Source organism: Clinocottus analis, unplaced genomic scaffold (assembly GCF_023055335.1).
Source record: "Clinocottus analis isolate CAN_PGR_092001 unplaced genomic scaffold, fCliAna1.0.p SCAF_15, whole genome shotgun sequence".
Lineage (NCBI taxonomy): Eukaryota > Metazoa > Chordata > Actinopteri > Perciformes > Cottidae > Clinocottus > Clinocottus analis.
In genome coordinates, this window is record NW_027175876.1 from 2,020,744 (window position 1) to 2,046,092 (window position 25,349).

Sequence of the window (25,349 nt, forward strand, 5' to 3'; positions counted from 1 at the left end):
GTCATCAGTACACGCCTGCAGCCGGAGGGCAGGAAGTACAGTAACGCAGACGAGTGCAGAAAGCATCGACGGCATCAAACCGGAATGAAGTCGCTGTGAAAGAAAAAAAAGCAGCAGGAAGTCTCAACAGTGACTCCTTTTCTTCATCTTCCAAATCTAACTCTTCAGAAGAGCAGTGTTCCCGTGACAGAGAGCCCGAGCCAGAGCTCAGTGGTGCACATTACATCCCTCCGAGGGGTCTCTCCCCGGGCGCAATTCAACGGCCAACTTGGCTATTACAGCCGACTCGCTGTTTCCACAGATGTCCCGGCGACTTGGCGCGTCGGGCATCCGTGCACATGCACACGCTCTCCCCTGGCACGATGCACCTTTTGGAGGCGACGTCAAGATATTGCGTCGCACGGCGACTGGAATCAGGGATGTGAAGTGGTAGCCGCGGTAGCCTCGGGGGCCAAAGCTCCTGACTGATGTGTTTATCGCACATCAACACGGCGCAAAAGGGAGGGGGGAGGGGCCAGGCAGAGAGCGGCGAGGGAACATCCACCGAGGCGTCCACCTGTCTCCCCCTCTGTAAAGGGAGCGACCCGAGACGCCGCCGAACTGCATGAGCCGGTAACAAATATTTAATGAGCTCCATCTCGGGATCCCAAAGTCGCAGAGGGGAGCTGACGTTCTCTCCAGCAGGTTGAGTTTCAGGATAACATTTTTTTTTAAAGCGAATGTTTAAGATTAAGGAGGCGGAGTTAAGGGAGCAAGGGGGGCACGCCAGATTTCATGGATGAGGGGAGGAACAAAAGTAGATTTTCTGCACCATGCTCACCGCACTCAGGGGGTTACTAAAAGAGCCTCCATACCTTTTGGCAACCACTGAGTCCAGATGGTGAGAATCTGGAGCAATGGGCGGGAGGAATGGAGCGGTGGTGGTGGTGGAAAGGGATGGAGGGATGGAGGATGAAAGCGGGAGGAAGGGTATTTGAGGTAGGGAAGAGGGAGGGAGGGCCACATGAGCAATAGCAGGTGAAACCTCAGCCCTGTTGAGAAAAACAAATGGCTGGAGGGGGCTATCTGCTCCTGTCTCACCGGTCTACCTGTTTCACCAGGGACGGCTGATTTATGACACGCAAAGGGAGGCAGGATGGAGGAGAGGGGAGAGGGAGGGGGGGGGCACAAAGGAAGGAAAGAAACAGCGAGAGAAGAGATGGAAAAAAGGCAGCAGGGAAGCTACGATTAGGAGGCGGCGGGAGATGGATGGAGGGACAGACGGTATCAAAGAGGAAAGCAACCTAAGTGGCAGAGGATCAAAGTGACAAATGCTCCTCCTGTGACCCTGCAGCTCCCGCCTCCGATGGGAGGGCCGGGAGATTGAAACCTCACGCCGGAGTTCCCGCGGTCGCTCAACGCGGCCAAACTAATTTGGTCCTGTCATAACAACACAACGAGGAGACGGACACTTATGGTTCTTGATGAAAAGAGAAAACAACAGCAGGCGCTCTGAAGAGAAACAGCGGAAAGCGTGTAAGCGTGCCTCGTTTGAAAGGAGCAGGTTTGCTGTGCGGGGACGTGATTGACACGTCCTCTCCAAACTGTCAATCTATTATCATCCTTTTTCTGTTCACCCGTCTCTTTAATTAATTGTTTTAGACATCTGGGGACGCTAAAATGCGGCGTGACGAGGATCGCCGCGTGTTTGAGGAGCCGATTTCAGCCGTCCGCAAAGTTCACGGCGAGGACTTTAATTAGCATCTGGAGGGCGTCGGGAAAGGAGTCCGATATGTAACATGACATCATTAAAACAGCAACCGTGCAATCGCGGCATCATTCATTACCTGTGACCTGGAAGGTGCATTTGCCGGCGCCGGCCTCGTTGATGACGTTGCAGGTGTACTCCCCCCAGCCGTCTCGGTTCAGGCTGCGGATGGTGTACTCCGTCTCGTCCCGCTGGGCGTCGAAGGCCCCGGCGTGGAGCAGCCGGTTGGAGAGGAGCCACTCGAAGCGCAGCACGCGGGACGGGTGCGCCCGCAGCACCCTGCAGGTCATCACCACGGGCCGCCCGAGGCCCTGACGCATCTCCATGTAGACCGGCTCCACCGTCGGAGGGTCTGAGAGAGGAAGCACAGAAAAAAAAGGGGTCGAGATGAGCTCCGCCACGACGTTTTATAGAGACTGAAAAGGTGCAAGTTACTGCAGTGGAAATGATGTGAAAGGAATAAGAGAAAAGGTAAACGGGTGAGGGTTTCCTGATCTCTGACCTCCAGAGATGCAAATATCTGGAAGAGAGAAAATACAGTCGGGATAGTTTGTTAAAAATACTACACACATGTGGGAAAAGTGGGAAAAAAGTGGTCACACTGGTTGTGAGCGTTGTTCTGGAAGCTCGCTGAAGACCTAAGGAGCACACAACGGGAGAGAAAAACATTCAAATCACGCGCCGACAAAGAAAAGGGAGAGAAATAGTTGAGAGGACAGTCGACTGTTTTAACACGAGCCGGCGAGCCGGTGAGGTGGAAAAAGGGTGAGATTGAAACACACTGCAAAGTAAACTCTAAACAATCCCCGCCGCAAAGTCAATAAATGAACAACGACGAGGGAAAACAATCGCAGACGGGTGCAGGGAGATCAATTTAGCATGAAAACTAGAACAATGTTCTGAATGAAATCCGTCACGCTTCATGGGAAATTGGTAACGGGATGATGAAGTGCACCTCGAGCTTTTCAACCCAAAAAAACTAAAAAAAAGAGAGAAAAATTAATAACTTATTTGAGGATGTGACAGGCTTCACCTCTTCGCCTCACACACACAACCTGCTGGTGAATTATTGAGCTGATTATGAACTTATTCCCCTCTTATGCATGATTCTATATGCTTTATGTTGAGTGTGTGTTTGCTTATGTTCACGTTAACACAACGTGTGTGCTTGGGAAGTGCTTCTGCGCGCCAGCGCCGCCGTGGTTATGAATCATTTCCATCTCATCTTAAGCGTCTTTGCTCTCGCTCTGCTCACACAGACGCTTTACAAAAGTCGCGGCGAAAAAAAAACAACAACAACAGTGAATGCCGAGGGGAGGAAACAGGATGACACAAAGACGCTTAATTGCCTGCAATTTGCACATTTCCTGAGTCGTTAAAAGGAGAGGCGGGCTCTAGCCGGGGACGCTACTTTTGAAAAAAAATGTAATATGTTACAGACCGCTGGTTACCTGATTGAAACTGCAATCTGCGACATAATTCCCGACATTATTCACACACAATCTAATCACTGAGCCTCCTGAACTTTAGAGGATACGCAATTAAAAGAACAGTTTACTAATATTTACATCATGTCATTTGATAATTCTATTAATGGCATTATTAACAACTTTAATCAGACTTTTTCTCTTTTTTTTCCAAATGTGCAAGATGCTTAAATGTCACAGGTGGGTGTTACATGACGAAGAGGCACGAATAGTATTGCACATGTACACGCACACACAAACACACACACACCTTTTGCTTTTCTCTTACACTCAGTCTAAAACTATTTTATTCTCCTCATTCTGCTTTTGTCCTCTTTGTTTTTGTCCCTTTTTTTGGGTCGTTTGTGTTGATTTACTGACTCGCACTTCTTTTTAACTCACTTTTCTCCACAAGAAAAGAAATAAGAATATTGTGGCCATTGGAATTAACATAAGATAAGATAAAATAATCCTTTAATAGTCCATCAGTGGGGAAATTACAGGATTACAGCAGTTGGCAATATACAGATGGAATAAAAATTTGTGTTTCCCAAAACTCTTGGACCTTCTTACTAGTTGTACTTGTTGCATTTTTGGTCAGGTTTTGAGATTGTTTCGCTTTGAAATATCCACTGAGCTCGACTGCAGATATTGACGAATATATTTTCCTGCAAAATGGCCGACGCCGTCAACAAGTTTTTCTAACATGAGGTGGAATTGCTTCAGCGGGGGCATCGCTGCTCACGAGCTCAATCCATCGTCTGTTTCCACAGAAGTTCTTTTGGCTGTTTTCCAGTAGCTAACTTTTATTTTAATGTTGTTCTCTCTCCCTGTTGCGCATCGCTGAGTGACCTCAGCCCAGGAAAGAGGAGCAGAGCAGCTCCTCCCGGGCCAGAGAGATGCACGAGGAAAACGTGGACTGTGAAAAAAGAAAAGAAAATCGGAGCGTATGCAAAATAACACACCGACTCGTCTGCAATCCAAAGATTTTACTTTCTTGCCCTCGGTGCTGATTTCCAAACACAAACACACAGACATCTGGAATCCCCACAGCAGATGAGAATACTATGATTAATGAGCGACCGTTAGATCGCATAATGACTGGCTGAAATGTGGCAAATAATAAATCACAACACACGGGACGACAGAAACAAGTAAACACAAACACTCCAAGAGATTTTTTTTCGACTGAAAACGGGCAGAAGAGGTTTGCAAAACAGTTTGCCTCCCTCACCTGATGCCGTTCACGAGGTGGAGAGTGAAGCGGGTTTCATCTCCCCTGAATGAAGCGGCAATCAGTTCCTTCTTCAAATGGGCCTTGCCCGGGCTTTTACTGAAACCCTATGGCTTATTCCTCGCTGCAAAAGAAGGGGGTCTGAATCTCTACTTCTCACATGAGGAGTGTAGGTCTGTGTGCGCGGCGTGGAGTCGCAGCCCGGCTCCACAGCCTCCCTGAGTGGCACTGCAACAAATTGCAGTAAGTGCATTTCCATTGACACAGAAAGACAAAATGAAGACGGGGGTTTGGTTCTGCAGCAAATACACACACACACACACACACACACACAAAAAAAATCTGTTATATAACCAAAACATCCTTTAAACAAGGGCACATGCCTCATCTCTCCTCCTCCTGTGTTTCTACTGTGAAACAGCTGCCCGGCCAACGCGGGGAGACGGGAGCGAGAGAAAAAAGGTCCCGCGTGATATTCCCCGAGCGGCGCCCGCCATGCTAACGTAGCGGCGAGAGGGGCGGCGGAGTCGCTGTAAGTCGCCGGGAAAACCCTGCGCACTGGCTGAGATGTAATCCATCATCAGTCACCGGTGGATTGTTTGACAGTAATGTGGAGAAAAAACAACATTCAGGAGCACGGAGGCCTTTTTTTTCCCCCCACGGTCCATGTAGGGCTCGCATCAGCAGGGAAGCGGACCGAACAAACACACACAGGGCGTTGGGTTGGTGGGGGTGGAGGGGAGGATGTGTGTTTTCGAGCATGCGTGTGCAAGGCGATGGAGGTATGTGCACGTTTCTGAAATACTGCTTGACTGGTTTTCAACAAACTTCACCTTCAGAGTCGGAATTGGTTCGATTTGTCTTCCGTGTGCTTCGGGTGAGCGCTTCAAGAGAAGGACGCGAGCGCGCCCGAGCGTGTTGTTCTGTACAGTCTGCACGTGCACGAGGACCGCGTTCCTTTGTGTTGTTTTTCTTCATTTTTGTGCAATACTGTTACATCTTTTGCGCCTTATTTTTTATTTATTCATTTTTCATTCATTCTGTTGTCTGTGCATATGATAGTAAAAACATCTCGAATCTTGAATTCTCCCGAGAGCGACACAACGCTTACGATCTCTATTTAAATCTAAATAGTTCATGTGAAAGTCCTGAAATCCAAATATAATAGATCTGGTATCAGCAAAATGTGCAAGAAGTAGAACCGGGCCGTTTGGCTAAAGTCTTGATTAAAAGTATTATTCCTCTCTAACGGTAAAGATCACAATGGAGAATATCTTTCATAACTAAGTGTAGAAATAACCATTTAGTAAGGCTCTAATCTAACTAATGAAAAGTAGTTTCACCGCTCGTACAACTGTGTGTTTATTAGTACATAACGTACAAGAACACAACGTTCTTTATCGTTCTAGCTTCTGTCTTTTTTTCTCTGTGCTATTATATTTAAGCAATAAGGTACTCGAGGCAGTACCGTATCGTCAATAATGTACATTATTGTCGATACAGTACCGCCTCGAGTACCTTATTGCTTTTATAATATGTTACCTGCGACATTTAATAGTAATAGTAAGCTGTGTATCGTTGTGTATCGCATTTCAGTTGCCGAGAGAAAATAGTCCCGTTGTAAAGCAACCGCCACCCGCTTACGAGAAACAGAAAATTCAGTTGCCATGTGCTTGTTATTGTTAAACTGTGTGTTTATGAGTGGATAATGTACAACACAACGTTCTTTAACGTCCTACCTAGCTTCTTTTTTCTTTCTCTGTGCTATTATATTCTAAAATAATGTTGATACTCTTAAGTGTTTCAAAATTGGACATTTCAGTATCATGAAAACATGAATACTGATCTAAATTTAGTCTAAATTTGAGTAAATGTACTTTGTTATTTTACTATATCGGTGCTCCTCAATACTTATCCCTAAGTAACATGTGCTGTACCTGCATTCAGAAACACGTCACGTTTTCTACACAGACGCCTCCAACAGCTGCTCGGGGAGAATGAAAGAAACAAAAGGCTTTGCTTTCTCTCGCGTGGGAGAGTAACCTTTGTAGAATAACATGCTTCAACATCAAGTCTTGATAGAGGAAATAACATTCATTAGGAAGCCAAACTGATACATACACAGAATATAAAATGATAACCCTGATTCAACTGATTTATATAATGAATCCCCGTGTTGAATAATGTAAGCCCCCCTTCCCTCACGCCGCAGTCGCTGCAATCAAACAATGAACTTAAGCACCACCCGCATTACCATATTGTCATTAAAACTTAGGGATAATTTACAAACTTAAATATACAATTAATGATAATCAATGTAGACTCTTCAGCGCGCGGAGAGGCCTGGTGAGCCGCTAATAGGTTTAGCTCAGTCATTGACCAAGTTATGAATTATTCTGTCTGAGCCGGCTGTTTACAGCCTACATGAGCGCTGACCTTCTCCCGGTGTGGATTTGATGCGGCTGATCAATTCAATATTGTTCCATAAAAAATAAGGGTCATTAAAATTTACCCTCCCTCCCACACTTCCCCAAAAAATGCGGCTCGTGAGCCCCGCTGTAATGCAAACGATTAATTTGCCGGCGTCGTCGGGCTAATGTGAATCCCTCTAATGTGATTCACTTTGGCGCGGGGGCCTCGGGGGCCGGCATCGCGGGCCTTCTTGATGCAGAAAAGGAAAATTAATTAAAAACAATAATCGTGTAATTCTACTCATTACTTTTTTTCTTTTTTTTTTTTTTTGCCCGGGCCTCTTTATTCTGGTGTGTCTTGTTTTTTTTGTTGGTGATGCGTTGTCAGATAGCGGAGCCGCTTCCTCGCTCAGGGGGCGGGACAATTGCATCGGGCGAGGTGTCATGGCCGCCGTGCGGAGGAACAGAAGGTGAAACGAAACGCGTGCATCTGGACTGAAGCGAAGCTTCATAACTGATAGGCGTGGGAATCACCAGAGTTCCCACGATACAATATCGTCACGATAATTAAGTCCCGATACGATATTATCGCGATCCATTGAGTATTGCGATATATATAATGTGATTTATTACATTTTTTCCAACCGCAAATTGTCCCCAAAGGAAAAGTTTGTCGACAAAAAATAACTTGATTTTATTATTCTATGACCAAAACGTTTAGAATTGATTAAATAAAAGAACGATAATCGGTTGCGCAAAATATCGCGATACTATGCTGTATCGCGATTTTTTCCCCCGCCCCTATAACTAGGTATATAACTAGTATATCTAGGACAGGAGACCGCTCTATACCTCCTTCCTCCCTCTCTTTTTTCCTCCTCACAAGCCTCTGGACCGTGCCAACTCAGTCTGCCTAAGAACATTAGGGTGTCACAGCTCTGGGATTTGGCGTTTGCAATTCTATTAGAGTGAACGACTCTAAAAAAAGGCGGACGTCTTGCATTCCCTGCTACCTCTCCTCCCGGTGTCGCCTCTCTGCCAGCCAACAGATGCGGGGTTTTAAACATATCAAAGCTGTTGACTTTGCCAGAGTCGTTCTTTCACGCCTCTAATGCTCTTTGCTTCAGAGGACCGTACCTCGGTCCCTTGATCAAGTTACTAAACGCGGCTTTGCGCATGGCTCACCACCAAAGGCGGGCGGGCTCACGCTGGGACCTGGAAATACAGGCGAGAAAACGCATCTCAGAGGGATTGGCTTGTGCTTACACACCATGGGACGGGCCAAGAGAAAGGAGGGGGGAGGGGAGGGGGCGGCATACCGACAGGCGCGAGCTGAGCAAACAACAAACGCAGGGGTCGGACGTGTTAATAAAGTAAATTCGCGAGCCGAGGAAGAGGAGCAAAGGTTCACGTCTTTGGAAAATCGTCGGTGTTTCTTCCCCCCGGATAGACTCAAATTGTGTCAAAGCAATCCAACACCTCGAGTACAAATTGTATGTGCTTTTTTTAAAACTTGCTCTTTGATGCCAACTATTAATAAGGGGAGCAGAGCTGTCTCCGAAGAGAAACACATGGCAGAATGATTGATTCATCGACGCCAAAGCCCCGATAACTTTTCTTCATTATGCGTTCTCGCTTTGAACACGGCGAGCAGATGTCGCGCGAGAGAAGGTGCTTTATCGAAATAATATTACATGATGGGAATGTTATATCCTCGGAATACATTGTGTTGAAAGGGAGAGGCAGAACTATCAGAAGTGGATGGATTTGCGTCGCTTTGCGTGTGTGTGAGTGTCTTTTAAAGATGCCACCGTATGTCTGAGGATGGATCTAATGGTGTGTGTTTTACACACGAGGCCGTGCAGTCTCAGGCGACGGCCACGATAATACAATGTTTTTTTAAAGCAATAACAAGGGATCTATGTGCATCGTTTAAGAAACAACCTCCTGAAAAAAACACGTCACGTGATGACCGGTCGCAGATCCTTTACTCTGCAGTCGGTTCCCTTTGAGACCTGCAGATTGCCGGGTCATCAAGCGGCTGTAACAGGCTCACTATTAAAGTTGGAGAGCTTAATAACGCTCCAAAGTGAGGCTGAAAAACAGGCGTAGTCTTTTTCCTAAAGTATCTCTTCTCCTCAAGATGTATGGATAGGTTCTTTGGGGACAAATATATTTATATTTCTGCATTGTGGGGTGCATAAACAGGTGGGGTGCATACAATGGGAACGACTGGAAAGCTGAGACACATTCAGTGGTTAAAAAGTGTTAAATTTTGCACTAAATCCGTGTTACAAATGCTATCAACAGAGACATAATGGAGCGTTGGGAGTGGCATCATATACTACCGTCATAAACCCATATACATTAGAAACTTGAAGACTTTATACATGCATATACACGAGTAAAAAGGTTTGTTTTTAAGCTTTTACTAAATCATTTTGGATTTGACTGGGCCATAAAGGTATGTAATAAATATTTTTAGTACTCATTACACATTCAGAGGGTAGGCCATCTGGATTTATAGTCTGAAGGTCCTTTACCTCATCTCCTCCTTTGAGACAATCTGTTCCACCAGACAATGGGCTTGTTTGACATTCAATACATCGTGTCGCTCAACACTTGTGTTACTTGTTGTCTCATATTTGTAACACCATATATGTCTCGTCTTCTTTATGATTACTCTTGATCAAATGTGAGATGTTTCTTAGGCTGAGGACTTTGCATGAGACATCTTCCCTTCCTTCTTCCTCTACTAGAGGATGTTACCGAGTTGCACATTTCCAGTATTCCATCATTAATCTGTTTAGTTGTTTTCCAACATTTTTGTGTCCAAAAAGCACTGAATACACAATGATGGTTGTGGTAACAGATGCTTTGTTGCTGTACTTAGCTTAGCGTCTTTTATGACGTGCGTATTAGCACAAGGGAATTTGTATTCATTCTCCTTCATAACACTTTGAAGGAGAAGAAAAAGAAGAAAAAATAAATAGTTTCTCCTCTTGACTGTATCCTGTTATTTTGTCTTTTAACTTCCTTTCTACGCTGCAAGTGGAAATGTCGTGCGGCTCCATTTTAGGAAACATCTCCCTCTTTTAATAGTATAACGTACAGCGTGAAGGTCTGCCAGAGCTCAAAGAAAATAAGACACTTTCTTCTCCAGCAGTCTGGCACACTACTATTTACATAGCATCCCTAATCAGATCAGTTCTCCTCCCACACAGCGCTGGGATCAGCTGCTCTGGTTTCCGTTATAATACTGATGGACATGGAGTGTGGCCATTCAAAATCTCCGTTTACCCAGTATGTCCTCATCTAAAACACAGTAAAGCTATATTAATATTATTATTAAGTAAGGCCCAGTTTTACATGACAGGTGCTTATCATTGTGTCACAAGCAATTGTGACACAATGTGTCACAATTGTTTTAATCTATATATTATTAGTGAAATATAAATCATATTACTCAGTTGCGTGCATATTAAATCAGATTAAAAAACTTAGCTCGTTTGACTATTAATAGTATTAATAGTTCAATAACCTGCATGTTCATACTGATATGTAGAAAAACGCCACCATGCTACCAGCTACTGCAACTTACAGTAAGCTAGTTGTAAGCAATTTTAGCTAGTTGTGAGCTATTAAGCTACTCATGAGCATGTTAAGCTAGTTGTGAGCTAGTTAAGCTACTCATGAGCTATTTAAGCTAGTTGTAAGCTAGTTAAGATAGCTGTGAGCTACTATTTAGCTCGTTAAGGTAGTCGTGAGCTAGTTAAGCTACACAAGAGGTAGGTAGGTAAACTAGGCGTGAGCAAGTTTAGCCACGTGTGAGCCAGTTAAGCTACTCATGAGCTAGTTAAGCTAGGTGTGACCTAGTTAAGCGACACAATAGCTAGTTCAACTAGTTATGAGCTAGTTAAACTACTTGTGAGCTAGTCATGAGCTAGTTAAGCTAGTCGTAGCTAGTTAAGCTAGTCATGAGCTACTTCACTGTGCCCAAGATTGTCGTACTATATTATAATATCATATTTAAGTCTGTTTCACAGACTCTCGCTGCTCTGGCAGCATCCAGTGTCTAAACATAGCAAAGCAGAGAGAAGAACCACAAGAGTCTGGCAGACATCATCACTCGGCTAACATGGCAGCCGACCTCCTCCGGCGGCCATGATGGTGCTGGAAAAACAGTTTATTTTAATTTTATTCCATGTCTCTTACCATCAAGGCTTACTAACCATAAACAATTTATTCACTTCATCATTAAATAATAGCGTCTTGCTTTTCCTTGAATAGTTTGTGTACTCTGATATATTATTATGTAAAAAATACTTCATTTGATATTTAATGTGATCCTAGTCTTCAATGAAAACGCATCCCCATCCATCCATTCACATCCATTCTGTGGCCACAACATGGAGCTGTGTGTTAGTTTGTGCAGAGGTTGTAGATTTGTGTTTGTTGTTTAAAAGAAATGTTCACTGTGAGTGATTGTGTGAGCAGACAGCAGCGTCGGAAATAATGAAACCCGTTAACAGCAATCTTCTTTTTTAATTTTGCAATCAACAATTTGTCTCCGTGGCGCCACGCCCTCTTCGCACGAGGCAGCCGATCCACCGAGTGTTGCTAATTAATGAAGGGCATCTCCGAGCCCGAAGCCTCTGCTCACTTATTTGGGGGTGTCGGCAGTGGTGCGACGCAAAGCCACTAACCTTTGATATGGGGCTGTCATTGCTGCGTAATCATAATCAATTCAGCCCAAAATAAAACAGTCTTCTTCAAAGCAGCTTAGCTTAAATGTGAACACCCAAGCAAAGAGTGCAATAAAACTCAGAATTATGCACTAATCCTTGTCGAAGTAAAAAAAGAACAGAACGGGCGCTGCTCTTGTTCCTCTTCAATCAAAATATTGGGAGTCAATGTGTCAAGTGCGGCCATTATTTTTGTTTTATTACTCACACTTTAGAAAGTTGTATTTTTTATGCCGTCTTACGTTTGGTCCAACGGGGAGGGAGGACATTTCAAAACGTGGCAATCGGCATGGACCGTTTGTTTCAGAGTGACATCCTGGTGCACAGGTTCTCGTGGAGATGGAAGAATGTTTGGATTAACTAAGTAGGCCATGCGGAAAACAATGGCACTGTGGCTATGACACTCAGTTTTTCTATTTCCTATAATCACTTGGCAGAGAAGGATAGCGCCCTACACGGATCGCTTTAATTTCCTTCCCATCCGTCTTCCGTTCTTTCTTTCTTTCTTGTCCCCCTCTCCGTTCCAGAGGAACATCCCCAGCCCTTGAATGAGCGACCAAAAAACCCGCTTTGAATCCCTGACGTTCATTCCAAATATCCCTTTTCAAAATCTCCATAAATGAATACTAGCGGGAATAAATTATCCGCTGGCTAATTAGCCGTTAAGAGCCATCTTTGAATGTGACATCTTAAGGAAGGGAGGAGGGTTTCACAATGAGTGGCAGTGTGGCGGCGGGGGGTCTCGGGCCCGGGGACATGGCACACAGTCTTTGGGGCTTCGCTGCTATATTCACACACACACACTCCGACTCATGCACATGCACACTATAACGAGTGTGGACATCAGTAACTAGAGCGTTGTGCCTGTGATCATGCTCGTTGTGCACAGTTCACACTCATCAGATAAGCTTCTCTCCTCAGTGTGAGAGGTTGAGCCGGAGCTGTTTCCTCTCAGGCCGGACCGAGAGCGCCAGGGGGACCAGACTCATTTTACAGCCTTCAGAAGGAAATTGGATGGGCGTGGAAGGAAAGAAATGTTAAATTTTTGGTCGCACTGGACCAGAACACAAAAGACTAATTACACTGCGTACATAAGAAATTCATCACATGGACAAAACGCATACAAAAACACTGCAACAGGCACACACACACACACACACAAATCTAACCGCAGAGACAGAAACACCCACGGGCCGTCTACTCACATTGTACGATGAGCTCCACCACGGCCTCCCGGGGCTTCACGTTGAACCCGTTGAACTGGCTGGTCTGGCAGCGGTACGAGCCGGTCATCTCCCTGGACACATTAACGATACGCAGCACGCCGTCGTAGCTCTCCATCTGCATGCTGCCGTCCGGCATGGGCACCTCCTTGTCGGCCCGCGACCACAGGATGATGGGCTTGGGCTTCCCTGAAACAAGGCACTCCAGCTCCACTGTGTCACCCTCTCGGGCCACCAGGGGGGACTTTCCCCGAGGGACTGTCAGGTTGGGGGGAACTAAGAAAGAGAAAAACAGAGGAGGGACTGATATGGGGCTCTAGAAAGTCAGCAGGCGGGGTAGGAGGAAATGTCGACTGGCGAAGGGGGAAGAGTGGCGTGGAAGGTATGGGAGGGAAGCGAATGAGCATCCAGGTTGCAATGGCGATGAAGCGACACAGCTTGAATGGAAGGACCATGCGGATACTAGCGGCAGCTAGCCATGGCTAGCGGCTGGGACCGGACAGTCTGAGCATGTGTGTGTGTACCTGAGGTAGAACCTTCATGGAGGGCAGCAGTGAGGAAGTTAAATGCAATCAAGCAATGGCAAACAATGAACAATGCGATGGCGAGCCGACAAGCAGATGCACGCCGTGAAAGAGATCAATAACTAAAAAGACAGGACGTAAACGCGGGATCTAAACGAGGAACTAAAAGTCCCCCGTGTGCATCCCCCTCCCTCACCCACCGCTCCCAACCCTTTGCTTTTCCTCTGCGTCTGAAGAACTGTGAAGCAATTAGTCCGATAACTGACACACAGGGAAATACAGCGGAGTCGTGTGAGGGCCCAGTTTCAAAGAAGTGAAACAAATTAACATGTTATAGGTTTTCTGGACAGCCCAGGCGACGAGGGGGAGACTTCCCCAGCGATTACTCACATTACGGCAATCAATTTGTATTATATCTATTGTAAAAATGCAAATTAATATTTTTTTATGTTGTATATGCTTTAATCAGAGTACAAAAACGAGGTTAACATTTTTATCTGTTGACATTTTAGAGTCATAGGTTTTGACAAAGATGTTTCTTTTGAATCAGAAAACACTGTCGACCGCCACCTTTCCCAGGGTGCCATGCGCTAATCCGTAACCTCGGTCCAGCTCAGTGACTTCTGCCAGTCTCCTCTGGTTGCTTTTTCACCACAAAAAAAAACTGCAGGTAGTCGCTGAATCCGGGAAAAGATTATGGATTAAACCAGAGACGTACAACATGTTCATCGTCTTGAGCCAGAACAACTGCCTCATGTTTTACTCGCTATCTTCTCCTCATCTCGCTCTCTCTCTTTCTCTCTCTCTCTCTAAAAGTTGGAAACCTGGCAACCTAACTTTCTCTTGCACGTCAATACATCGTATACAAGAAATGACCTTCGCCCCCGGCATCGATCCAAGTGGCGCTTTACACTTGCTTGCCGCGTGTGAACGAAGCCGCGGCCGCCTCGAGTTTCATGTGCGACCAATCAGCGACGCTCGGCGCTGCGACCTCTGACCCCGACAGCGCTGGGCCCTTCTCCCGGCAGGCGCTGGTTCGCCACCAGACACTGTGGCACAGGAACTCAATTAAGTGGAAAGAATTGAGCTATTTCTTCAAAGTAGTCCCCTCGCCGCCCGTTTGCAGTTAAAACAGGCGACAATACTAATAATCTTATCCTAGACTCACGCTCTATGTGCTCTACGTCTGCCTAAGAAACGCATTACCCTTCGAAGAAACCATCATCATCAACGCCGGCGTTGCCTTCGCGATCATCAGCATTACAATATTATCATCGCCCTTGTCACATTTGCATCATGATGCTCATCCTCGCACCACAGTCCTACCTTCAGGATGGATTCCACCACAGACATTTACAACATTCATAACTCTCATCGCCATCGCTCACCGCAGAGGGGTTTTTTTTTTTTTTTTCGGCTTCTCCGGCCCGCCTCCTCATGCGGCTCCTCCATCTCAGCACAGCGTCTTTACAACACAACGCTCCCGTCGGTAATTTAGCATTATTGCTGTCCGTGGGTAACAAAATATGACCCAATAAATACCTGGCCTTTGTTTAACGGACACTAAGAGCCTCGGCTGGACGCGATCAATGAATAATAAAAGAAGAGCAAAGTGGAGAATTGACGCACACATTAGCAGGTTTCTTTGAGAGTTTATTTGCATGTGTGTGTGTGTGTGTGTGTGTGTGTGTGTGTGTGTGTGTGTGTGTGTGTGTGTGTGTGTGTGTGTGTGTGTGTTGGTTCTAAGTTTGGAAAGCAGGAAAACTACCAGGTTGGATCATGCAGTCTGGTTCCTCATCAAGCATGCTGGCCAAATAAATTTGTTTAATTAGCAAACCTGGCAAATTGCACAAGCTCCTAGAGTGTTGTGTGTGTGTTTGTGTATTTTTGTGCGAGTCCAAACTGTTAGCTGACTCCAAGACTATTTTGTAGCGGTGCTCCCAAAAATAGTTTACAGCCAAGCGAGTCGAGGAGTGAAAATCTTCCCGGCGATGATGAAACCGTGTCATGCTTCCCCGATGGTTTTTCTTTTTGAATCACTGTCATTCTGCCCAAACAATGCTGCAGCTGGAATGAAGTCAAGTCACAATGAAGTTTCGGAGTGATGAAATCGGCAGCAATCTTCAGAAAACGAAGTCCAGCTCTATTTCTTCTGACTCTCTTTTCTCTCTGGGTGAGAGGTAACGACCTCAATTGTGAAAACTGTTGGTTCTTTCTTTTGTCCCGTGTCAAAAACGTTCTAATTCGCAGGAAAAGGAAGCTGGAACAACAGACACATTGTGATTCAAGAGTCAAGATGTTTTTACTGCCATATGCACAGATAACAGACAGTTATTGTGTGAATTATAGATGAATTTATCCAGTAGAAACAACCAACAACATGCAACATGCATGCTAAGGTTGTGCTGAAGCCCATCGTCACGTAAAAAATAAAATACCAACTGTAATTTCTTTTTCCAATATTTAAAACCTGCAAATAGCCGACTGGCTACTTGGTGGCAAGCTAAAAAGCCCCGCTGTAAACACAACACCTTGCAAGTTAATACGCTGTTAACAAACAATGGCAGGTTTCCACATCCAGGCAGAGCAAGAACCGGTTGGCTCCGTGTTTCTGGCCATCTGACGGATGCCAGTCCAAACCGCATTCATCCCTCTCTGCAGCTCCGTGTGAAGCAGCTTTAGCTGCCAGATGCTACGTTATGGTCACCGGCTAGCCGCTAACTTTGTCTGTCTGGTTAAGTGTAGGATAAAATGGGGTTTGAAAGCAACGCAAAGAACGATGAGTTAGTCCCATAACCGTAAAGATGTGGAAAGCAAAACCAAAACAATGAGCTGAAAGACGCTAAAAACACACACATGTATATTACACACAGCAGCTCTTCATTCTACTGAGGATGTGGAAGACTGAACTGATGATTTCATGTATTTTGTAATACAGTAATACACTGTACTGTGTTATACTTTCCAGATGTTCTGACCCACACGTAAAGCTGTTGTCTTTTCAGGTAATATTTACCCATGTTGGCGTCATTAGCGTGGGATAATGAACACTGGTCATTCGCAATCTTTCGACAATGCAGTTTGGCGCCGAGGGAGCAGCGGGAATGATCCCCGCAGAGACAATGACAGCAGACACTCGTTTCACTCACATTTTGCTGATTGCTATTCACACAATGTGTCGAGCGGCGGCGGCCGCCAGGTGTCAAGAGCTGACATATTTCTTTTCCCACAGCACATTTCCTCCACTTTCTCCCCCCTCCCAATGTTTCCTCGAGTCCAAACAGCGGAGAGAGAGGTGGAATCGACAAGGACGGGCGAAGTAGGAAAAGAAGGAGCAGCGAGCAACCATTAGCGAAAGCGGGAGGGAGCGGCGCGTCCACGGAGTTGCCATCATTACACCTGGCCCCTCTCCGCGGCTCGGATCAGGCGAGCAATTACAGATGTCTGCCTATTGGGTTTGGCAGCACCGACACCGGCCATCAGCTGCCATTGTCTCTCTCTCTCTCTCTCTCTCGGCGCCATCGTGGAAACGCAAACAGACACCCGCTCGTCGCCGCCTCTCTCGCTCGGTCTGAACCTCGTGAAGCAGCCACCTCTGCCTCCGTGTGCGAGACTGACCGCTGAGCCGCTCAGCGTGGCGGCGCGAGCGGTCTTCACTGCGCTCTCATTGTGCCAAAAGACATCCAAATGCCAGTGAAGCCCGCGGGGCGTCGCCCGCTGTGTGCGTATGCTTGTGTAAGTGTGCGCCTGTACGTGGGTTTAAGACTCCGCTTGTGCTAAAGTGTCGCTCCTGTCGCCCACGGGTGCCCCCATGCCGGGAGCCTTCCTCGGTCCCTCGATGGCACACGCGCGTCTCGTTGTTGTTGTTGTCAGGGAAAACACTGTGTCTAAGTGTGTGTGTGTGTGTGTGTGTGTGTGCTTTGTGTGGCTGAAATTGGAACCGGACCTCCTTCGTTTGGCCTCAGCGAGCGCCGCGCGTCTCCGGGGCCTCAGCTGGAACGATCCTCCCGAGTGTGAGGGACTGATTGCCGCAGCCGGCTCAGCAGGATGCAGCCGAGCAGACGCACAAAAAAAACACACGCACAAAAAAAATATCCGGCACTTTTTATTCTCCTACAGAGACGGGAGTCAGAGCGGTGCATATGTCTTCGAGAATAAACAACAATCCCTGTTGCCCCCCCTCCCCCTTTTTCATTTTTTCCTCGGGTAAGTGCGGTTACATCACTCTTCATCACCATGGCAACGCAGCGCTCGTAAGAGTGCTGTGTGTATGTACATGTGAGAGTGTGTGTGTGTGTGTTTGTGTGTGTGTGGGGGTGCAACGAGTTGGTCACAGCGTGACAGGACTCTCTGCTCCTCTGAGTCCTGGACCCTCTGGGGACCGAGGAGGAGCTCCCAAAGGTCCGCCGACAACACGCTCGCGAATCTGTATGTGTGTGTGTGTGTGTGTGTGTGTGTGTGTGTGTGTGTGTGTGTGTGTGTGTGTGTGTGTGTGCGGCAGAGCTGCATCGAGTCGTTAAAGTGTAGCAAATATCCACAGATGTGTTAAAATTGACTAAATGGAAGGCAGTGACACTCAGCTGACCAAACTCACTAGTGCGTGTGTGTGTGTGTGTGTGTGTGTGTGTGTGTGTGTGTGAGCTCCGTGCAGTTCCCCTGATACCTTACAACTTACGCTGCGATCAATCACGCAAAGCCCACACGACTTCACGGGGCTGAGACTGTAGAGCAGCGGTGTGTTCAACACCAGAGCTTTTCCCCGATGTGAGCGACTCCCCAGAAGGACCAGAGTTTATGTACATCGCTCAAAGGGTATCAACAGCAGTTAACGAGGGAGGCGAGAGGCTTTTCTCCGCGCGTCTCCCTCCGGTTTCTCCCCAGCTGGACCGGGAGGTGATTTCCCAGATGGCCACCTCCACAAAGCTCGACTCTAGCTGATGCAGTTGGGGCTAAACAATGTGCCGAGTTGTCGAGTGCTACGCACATGTTTTATGGACTGGAAGTGAAAACTGGGGACGGCGCAGTCTACCTACTAATTGTAACCGCTACACTTCTTGTCATGAGTGGTATAAATGCATTCACAGGCCAATGCATGTTTGCATTGTGCCGTTCTCCAGCGGCGTCACAGATGTGCCGACACATGCCGCCACGCGGTTATACGGCCGTCCTCGTAGAAGCGGCAGAAGCGTGGCATTTTCTCAGGACAGCGTCCCGGCTCCGAGGCAGCCGCTGGGCTCACAGCTCACTGGGCCGGGTTTCCCTGGGCCTCCGTGGGCTCCGACGCTGGGATCTGCTGCTCTCAGATGTCATTATTTAAGCCCAGTTCACAGCTACTAACCCGTGTGTGTCTTGGAGTGATCGCAACAATTTCAAGTTCAGGTTTTTATGGTTTTGATTGCACACGTACAGGACGATCGGACCATCTTTTCAAGGGTTTTTTTTCTGTGTTTTTAAGTTGTAATATTACAAACATATGCCACCTAACTTGACGGTTCGCTATAGCAATGGTCCAATCCTAGTTTAGGTACCACAACAGAAGTCACTGAAGGGGCGGGGCTTAGCCAATGGTCAATGGAAAACAAGATTAACTCCGAGTTCGCACTTGTTTTACCAATTTCAAATGGTTCTTGACTTCAAGCAACTTCCAACAAAGCTAAAAGCAGAGACACTGCAAAAGTAAGCTGCACTTTACAGAATATTACAAGATATGATTTCAGTGTTTTTTCAGACGCTTGTTGGCAACAGCTGCATATCCTGCTGTCCAAATAATACAAACTCAAATAAATAAGGCAATAAAAAAGAAAATGGATATTTGTCCAACATCAACAAAAAGAGCCGACATTCTCTGAAAACGCCGCACGTCCAAACAAAAGCAGCACACGGGTCGTTTCCACCCGCGTGGACCAAACCGCAGTCGGACCTTTGCACCCTGTAGGTGAGTCAGGGCGGAGGCCAGGGGGGTTCCTCCTCATCGGGGTCAGCGAAGCTCCAGAGCCGGCGGTCGGCCTCCTCTGAGAGTCTACGCGTTGTCACTCGGATGATGGCGGCTCGTGACGAATCAGAGTCAAAAAGGGACGGACGGAGACCGCCGCAGAGCTCCGGATGACTCAAACTAACTTTGGATGAACAAAAAAAAAAAAAGAAGAGCTTTGTACTTTGTGTTTATTAAAGCAGCTCATTTTTTAATCAACCGAGCGCTTAATTGATTTGCTTAATTCATTAACTGCAGTGAGTCTTTAGATTGGCGGGAACGCTGGGTGGTGCCAGAGTTTCAGGTGCGAGCGGGATGCTAATTGGGGATGAGGGAACTCATCACGGGAGGATTTATTTAGCTCCGCGAGAAGAGGAGAGGTGACTTTCAATCCGTACTTTGTGATTATCAATCAGACGGAGGACGAGCTACCGCCGCGCGCCGGAGCTCTGATGTACAAACAGAGACGAGTCTTGCCGCAGCAAATTAGTGTTCTTGAATCGAGGAGACGCAATCCAGTGTTTACAGTAATTATCACACAAAGCGCAATAAGCGGATATCAGCTTTAAATGTCAAGAATCCATCCGTAATAACTCCTCGCGCTAGTAAGATTTATCGGAAGATAGTCCCAAAGGTATATTCCATCTGAAGGCAAACTCCAGTACGGAGTCAAAAGATGGCAAAAGTTGAGAGACGCGTCCACTAACTCAGTGGTTCTCAAACTTTTTAGGTCACCACTTTGGAGGAGGCAAAATGTTCGGCCTCACCGCCCCAACAACATGGGAACAAAATGGTCCAACTTTTAGAGACTCCTCCATCCGTGTTTTTTTAATTAATAGATTAAAGAAAATTTAAATCCCTTTGAAGTAAAGCAGATTGCTCCATCTGACAGAAACTAATAACATGTGCAATCACTGTGTTAAAACAATGCAAATGAAGTTATATATGTGCAAAAAAACCCTCATTTGGCAAAAAGATCACCAAGGAAGACGGTTGGATCTCTGTTTTCTCCCCATAGTTTCATGTTGAAGTGTCCTTGAGCAAGACACTGCACAAAAGCTCATTCCTTACTGAGGTTGGTAAAATGCAGAGAAAAACTCCCCCACTGTGGGATTAATAAAGGATTCTTCAAAAAAATAATTAAATTTCTTAAAATATTTTAAGAATCTGCATCTCCCCTCGCGCCCCACCTGTAATACCTCGGCGCCCCACTAGAGGGGCGAGCCCCACAGTTTGAGAACCACTGTCACTCAACACACATTTAACATGCGGACCATTGAGAGGTATCATCATCGTCCTGTTGGGAAGTTTACGGGATGTTTTATGTTTATGTTCAGCTGTTCCTGTGTCTCCATCTTAATCCTGACAGCGTCCTAAAAGCGAGGTCTGAGTCCTCCTTTTCAGGACCACACTCATAAATAAGTATTAGCCGTTCGGCGTCTCCGGGAGAGAAAGGGAGATGCTTATTTTATGAGCGTGCCATGATAGTCAATATTAGCGCTGTTTGGCAAAAAAAAAAGAAAAAAAGAAGAGAAATCATGAAGGCTGTTGAAATCTGTATTCATCAAAAGTTGAAAGAATGGAACATAATGAATATTCTCTTTTATGAAGACGTGACGTGGGCTGGGGATAAATCCGGGTTTTCGGATCGTGGAACCGGAGCCAACGCTCGAAACCAGCAAGCGAGCTGCGAAGTGTTCAGACTGGAGACACTTCATGCCCAATCTCCTTCCAAAACCACTTCACCAGCACGAACCCTTGGCAGACCTGCGGTGTAATCTCCTCTAAACGCTTTTTATTAAGACGTCTAATTGAGGCTCGGGCTTTTCTCCCCCTTCAGGAGAACAGGCAGAGGAACAAAAACACGGCTTACACACCCCAAAACAGGCTGCGGGGGAATGGCAAGGCGGAGGCATAAGGAGCTTTAGTCAGGGCCGTGAATAAAGACAGCGTGGATGCTCTGGGGGCTCCAACAGTGAGAAGGGTGGAGATTAGGCTCTGGAGAGTGATTCAGATTACAATCTCAGAAGTATGTGTTCAAAGAAGGACACACATTGTATATCAAGTGGCGCCATCTTGGATTTATAGCCACCAGTGAAGGGTTTATAGCCACCAGTGAAGGGTTAATAGCAGCAGTAAACAGTTAATAGCCACCAGTGAGCGGTTTATGGCCACCAATTAACTGCTAATAGCCATCAGTAAACAGTTTATAGCCACCAGTGAGCGGTTTATAGCCACCAGTGAACGGTTTATAGCCACCAGTGAACGGTTTATAGCCACCAGTGAGCGGTTTATAGCCATCAGTAAACAGTTTATAGCCACCAGTGAGCGGTTTATAGCCATCAGTAAACAGTTTATAGCCACCAGTGAAGGGTTAATAGCAGCAGTAAACAGTTAATAGCCACCAGTGAAGGGTTTATAGCCACCAGTGAGCGGTTTATAGCCACCAGTGAGCGGTTTGTAGCCACCAGTGAGCGGTTTATAGCCACCAGTGAGCGGTTTATAGCCACCAGTGAGCGGTTTGTAGCCACCAGTGAACCAAAGGAGGAGTGACTCTGGTAATTTAGTGACCTGTCAATCACACGGTAGCCCCGCCCTAAAGCAAACCCTGGTTTATGCTCTGCTTCCACTCTAAATGGACCATCATTTAGTTGATGAACGTCACGCCGTATTGAAGTAGAATTAAAACTAGCGATCGAGACGCGACGAGATGCCATACAGTCGCTAGCTCAGGGGCAAAAATCTGTCAAGGCTGTCAAGCTGAGCCCTTCAAAATAAAAGCAACTAGGCCCTGACACTGTGGCCCGTCGTAACCACCGGCTTCAATGAACAACAGCTGTGCTGCTCACCTCTGATTCACGGCATCAGTCTGACTGACAACGTGACAAAGCATTCTCCAGGAAAACCGCCCAGTCACATTGAGGTGATGCAGCGCTATATCGTTACTGGCAGAAGCAAAATTCAATATAATATTTCCTGCGACGGGAGCAGCTCGATGACAATGCAACTATTTCATAATATTTCACGCCGGCGCATCTGACTGGAACAATGAGAGCTTAAAAAGCAATCACCGCGGAGCCTTAAGGAAACCTTTCATTTCATATGATCACAATAGAGTCAGTCATTTCCTCGGTTATTTCCTCCCTCAGACAGAAGCATTATTTTATTTATTTTTTTTACACATTAAAGGGTCTGCGTTAATGCATTGCCATCACCCAGGCACTCCAAAAGAAAAAGACTGCACTTACTTAAAAGATAATGAGGAAACCATCTTGGCAGGTGCGATTGATCGCAATGTTTTATAGCGCAGGGATTATCAAAGGATTATCTAACAATAATTATGCACCCGAGGTTGACGCACTGCTTTCATGTTCCCGCTGTGAGTTGTAGCAACGTGCGTCTGTGCAATATAGACAGTGAGCTGAGGTAAGGGTGCAGCGAGGATGTGAACACATCCCTGCCGATGTGTGTGTGTGTGTGTGTGTGTGTGTGTGTGTGTGTGTGTGTGTAGGAGTGGAAACAGAGCTCGCTATGAAGTCGCAACAAGTCGCAAAATAGCAAATTACCCTTAAAGTCACTTATCAGGACCGAACACGCGGCGGGAAATCCAAAAGCAAGCGGGTATCTCCTCCGTCGGCCACGTGGGAGCCCCCCCCAACGTGGAAAAACATGACAGAGGGAGCGGCAAAAGCAGGAAACTCCCAAATCGTGGCGTCTCGGAGGCTCGACCGGGTCACGGCCCCCCACTCGGTGGCGTCCGCTGGCGATGAAGTCACCGCACCCGGGAGATGACAGACAAAAAACAACAATTCCTGTCCCATTACGCTGGTTATCGCTCTGCCTCTCTAACCGGCGCGTTTCACCGCCACTGCAAAGCGGGCAGGAAGTGAGTAAGCATTGTTAAGTGTACTCGATGTGCGACGCGGCAATCTTCTAAAAAGTCAGACTCTCTTTTGTCGCCTGTGAAGCTCTGCCAGGCGTCTTTCTTTTTAAAGTCAGACGGGAGGAAGGTCGCTTGATGTTAAGAATCTAAAAACAATAGATGGAGGAGTGAATGTTTGACAGCAAAACATTTTGTCTTTTGATTATACTTTTATAAAGAGTGACTGATTTCTCCAGCCCCGCCTCTCCCTCTCTGTATCTATAAAAGACACAATGAAACAACAGCTGCTGTGACAAGACTAGAAACTGGAGCGATGCGGCTCGGTGGACGAGGTGGGCTGTGTCGTTAACATGCGGCGCACACGCGTGTACACAAACGTTAGTCGGGGAGACAATGGTGGAAGCAGCCAATTAGATGGGAAGACGATGGAGGTTTAGTCTCGGATTAGTCGGACTTATGGGGTCAGCTTTGCTTTTTACAGGAATGCAGTTGAACAAGTCATCGTCGATGCTGCGATACGAAGGTTTCACAGTCGACACCGGGCTTCAGCGAGGCGTTGAACAGTCTGACGAAGACATGCAGGCTGTTTTTTTGTTTTTTTTTATCCTGTGAGGACGAAGGGCTTGACGTGTCAGTTCACCCAAATATGTTTCCTTTCTTTGTTGATCATTTGAATAGTTCCTGCATTGCTACAATCACAAGAGAGAGGTGGGAGAAGAGGGTTTGGGTGAAGTGACCATTTAAAGGAAAATCCTCTTTTTCTTATAACGTGGTCTTATTTCACATTTCTGCTACCATTCTTATCCGTTATACCCAACAGCTTATCGGAGGAGTATCTAACTATATATATATATATATATTTATTAGCACTTATCTAACATTTATACATATAACATACTATGAAGTACATTCACATACCTAAACGAATACCAAACTGAACATTAGACTTTTTTCTTCAAGTTTGACCGACTGTACATGATCCGAAAACCATTGTACTTAACAAATAATATTTGTTTTTACTCCCAAAGAAGTGTTTTAAACATGATTACAATAAAATTGGAACCAAAAACTGATACGATTGATAGCAAACGCCACAAAAACAAGACGTAGATTGTGTTTCCTTTAAGAAGTCCCAAGGCCTCACAGTCTAAGAAACGTCCCAGTTTTCCTATTTCCTCGTCACGGTAAAGTCTCAAGTCTCTCGTGCGTTCGGCGAACATCGCCACGAGACGTCTGCGTGTCGAATGTGTCGGGGGGGGATTGGGGGTAGGAGGAGGAGGAGGAGGAGGCGAGATGTGTAGACGCGTCGCTGACTGACACAAAGGGGTGTGAGGCTCACCAGTTGTGGAGGAGATGTTGACGTCGATGCTGATCTCGGGGATGCCGCCTCCCTTCAGCGCGGCCACGCAGGTGTACGTGCCGAAGTCGGTGAACTTCAGGTCGATGATGTCCAGGTTGGTGGTGCCGGGGGAGATGTCCGGGTCCGTCTGGGTGATCACCATGCGCTCGGAGCTCCGCAGGGCACGGCCGTTTTTCAGCCAGCTAAAGGTCAGCTCCTCCGGTGGGGTCGCCTCCACCTGGAGCGTCAAGCGAGCGGCGTTAGGTATACGTGTGTGTGTGGGCGTGTGTCTGTGTGTGTTTTTTCTGCCAGTGCAACTGTACCTGACAAGATATCTTGACTTCACGTCCGATCTGGATGTTGTCGTCATTGTGGTAGGGGTCAGGAGTGATCCAGAATCGCCCCTTCTTCAGAGCTGCGAAGAGACAATCCATTTGATTAAAACCAGATTTATATCTGCGACACTGTGTGTGTGTGTGTGTGTGTGTGTGTGTGTGTGTGTGTGTGTGTGTGTGTGTGTGTGTGTGTTACGGCTCCGCTTGTCATGTCGATGTCTTTTCCGAGATGTAATCCTAAAGACAGGTCTTCATGGATTTTTTTTTTTGTTAATAGATTTTTCTTTGCTCGGCTCGATGTCCCCACTTGGGCTTGTAAACGGTTGTTATGCATCTTCGGTGAATCAACCGCCGACCTGAACGCGTTTCTCACCAGCTCAGCCTCTCTGAGCGTCACGGCTGTGATGCATCTGACCGCAGCATCGTGAGCAAAACGTATTTCTCGTTTAGATTTTAGTGGAGAGGTCACCA

The 25,349-nt window shown here is 46.6% G+C and overlaps 1 protein-coding gene across 2 annotated transcripts in view; it reads right to left on the bottom strand.

Moving 5' to 3' along the window:
• LOC137786034 (MAM domain-containing glycosylphosphatidylinositol anchor protein 2-like) overlaps positions 1 to 25,349 on the bottom strand; it is a 166,902-nt gene that overhangs the window by 39,042 nt on the left and 102,511 nt on the right. Inside the window, exons 7-10 of one of the 2 annotated variants that reach the window (XM_068577639.1) lie at positions 24,867 to 24,958; positions 24,544 to 24,781; positions 12,809 to 13,102; positions 1,827 to 2,099 (exon numbers count right to left, since the gene is read on the bottom strand). In XM_068577639.1, coding sequence (XP_068433740.1) covers positions 1,827 to 2,099; positions 12,809 to 13,102; positions 24,544 to 24,781; positions 24,867 to 24,958 — 897 coding nt within the window. Of the gene's footprint in view, positions 1 to 1,826; positions 2,100 to 12,808; positions 13,130 to 24,543; positions 24,782 to 24,866; positions 24,959 to 25,349 lie in introns of both variants that reach the window. The other variant, XM_068577638.1, reaches the window with a different exon arrangement.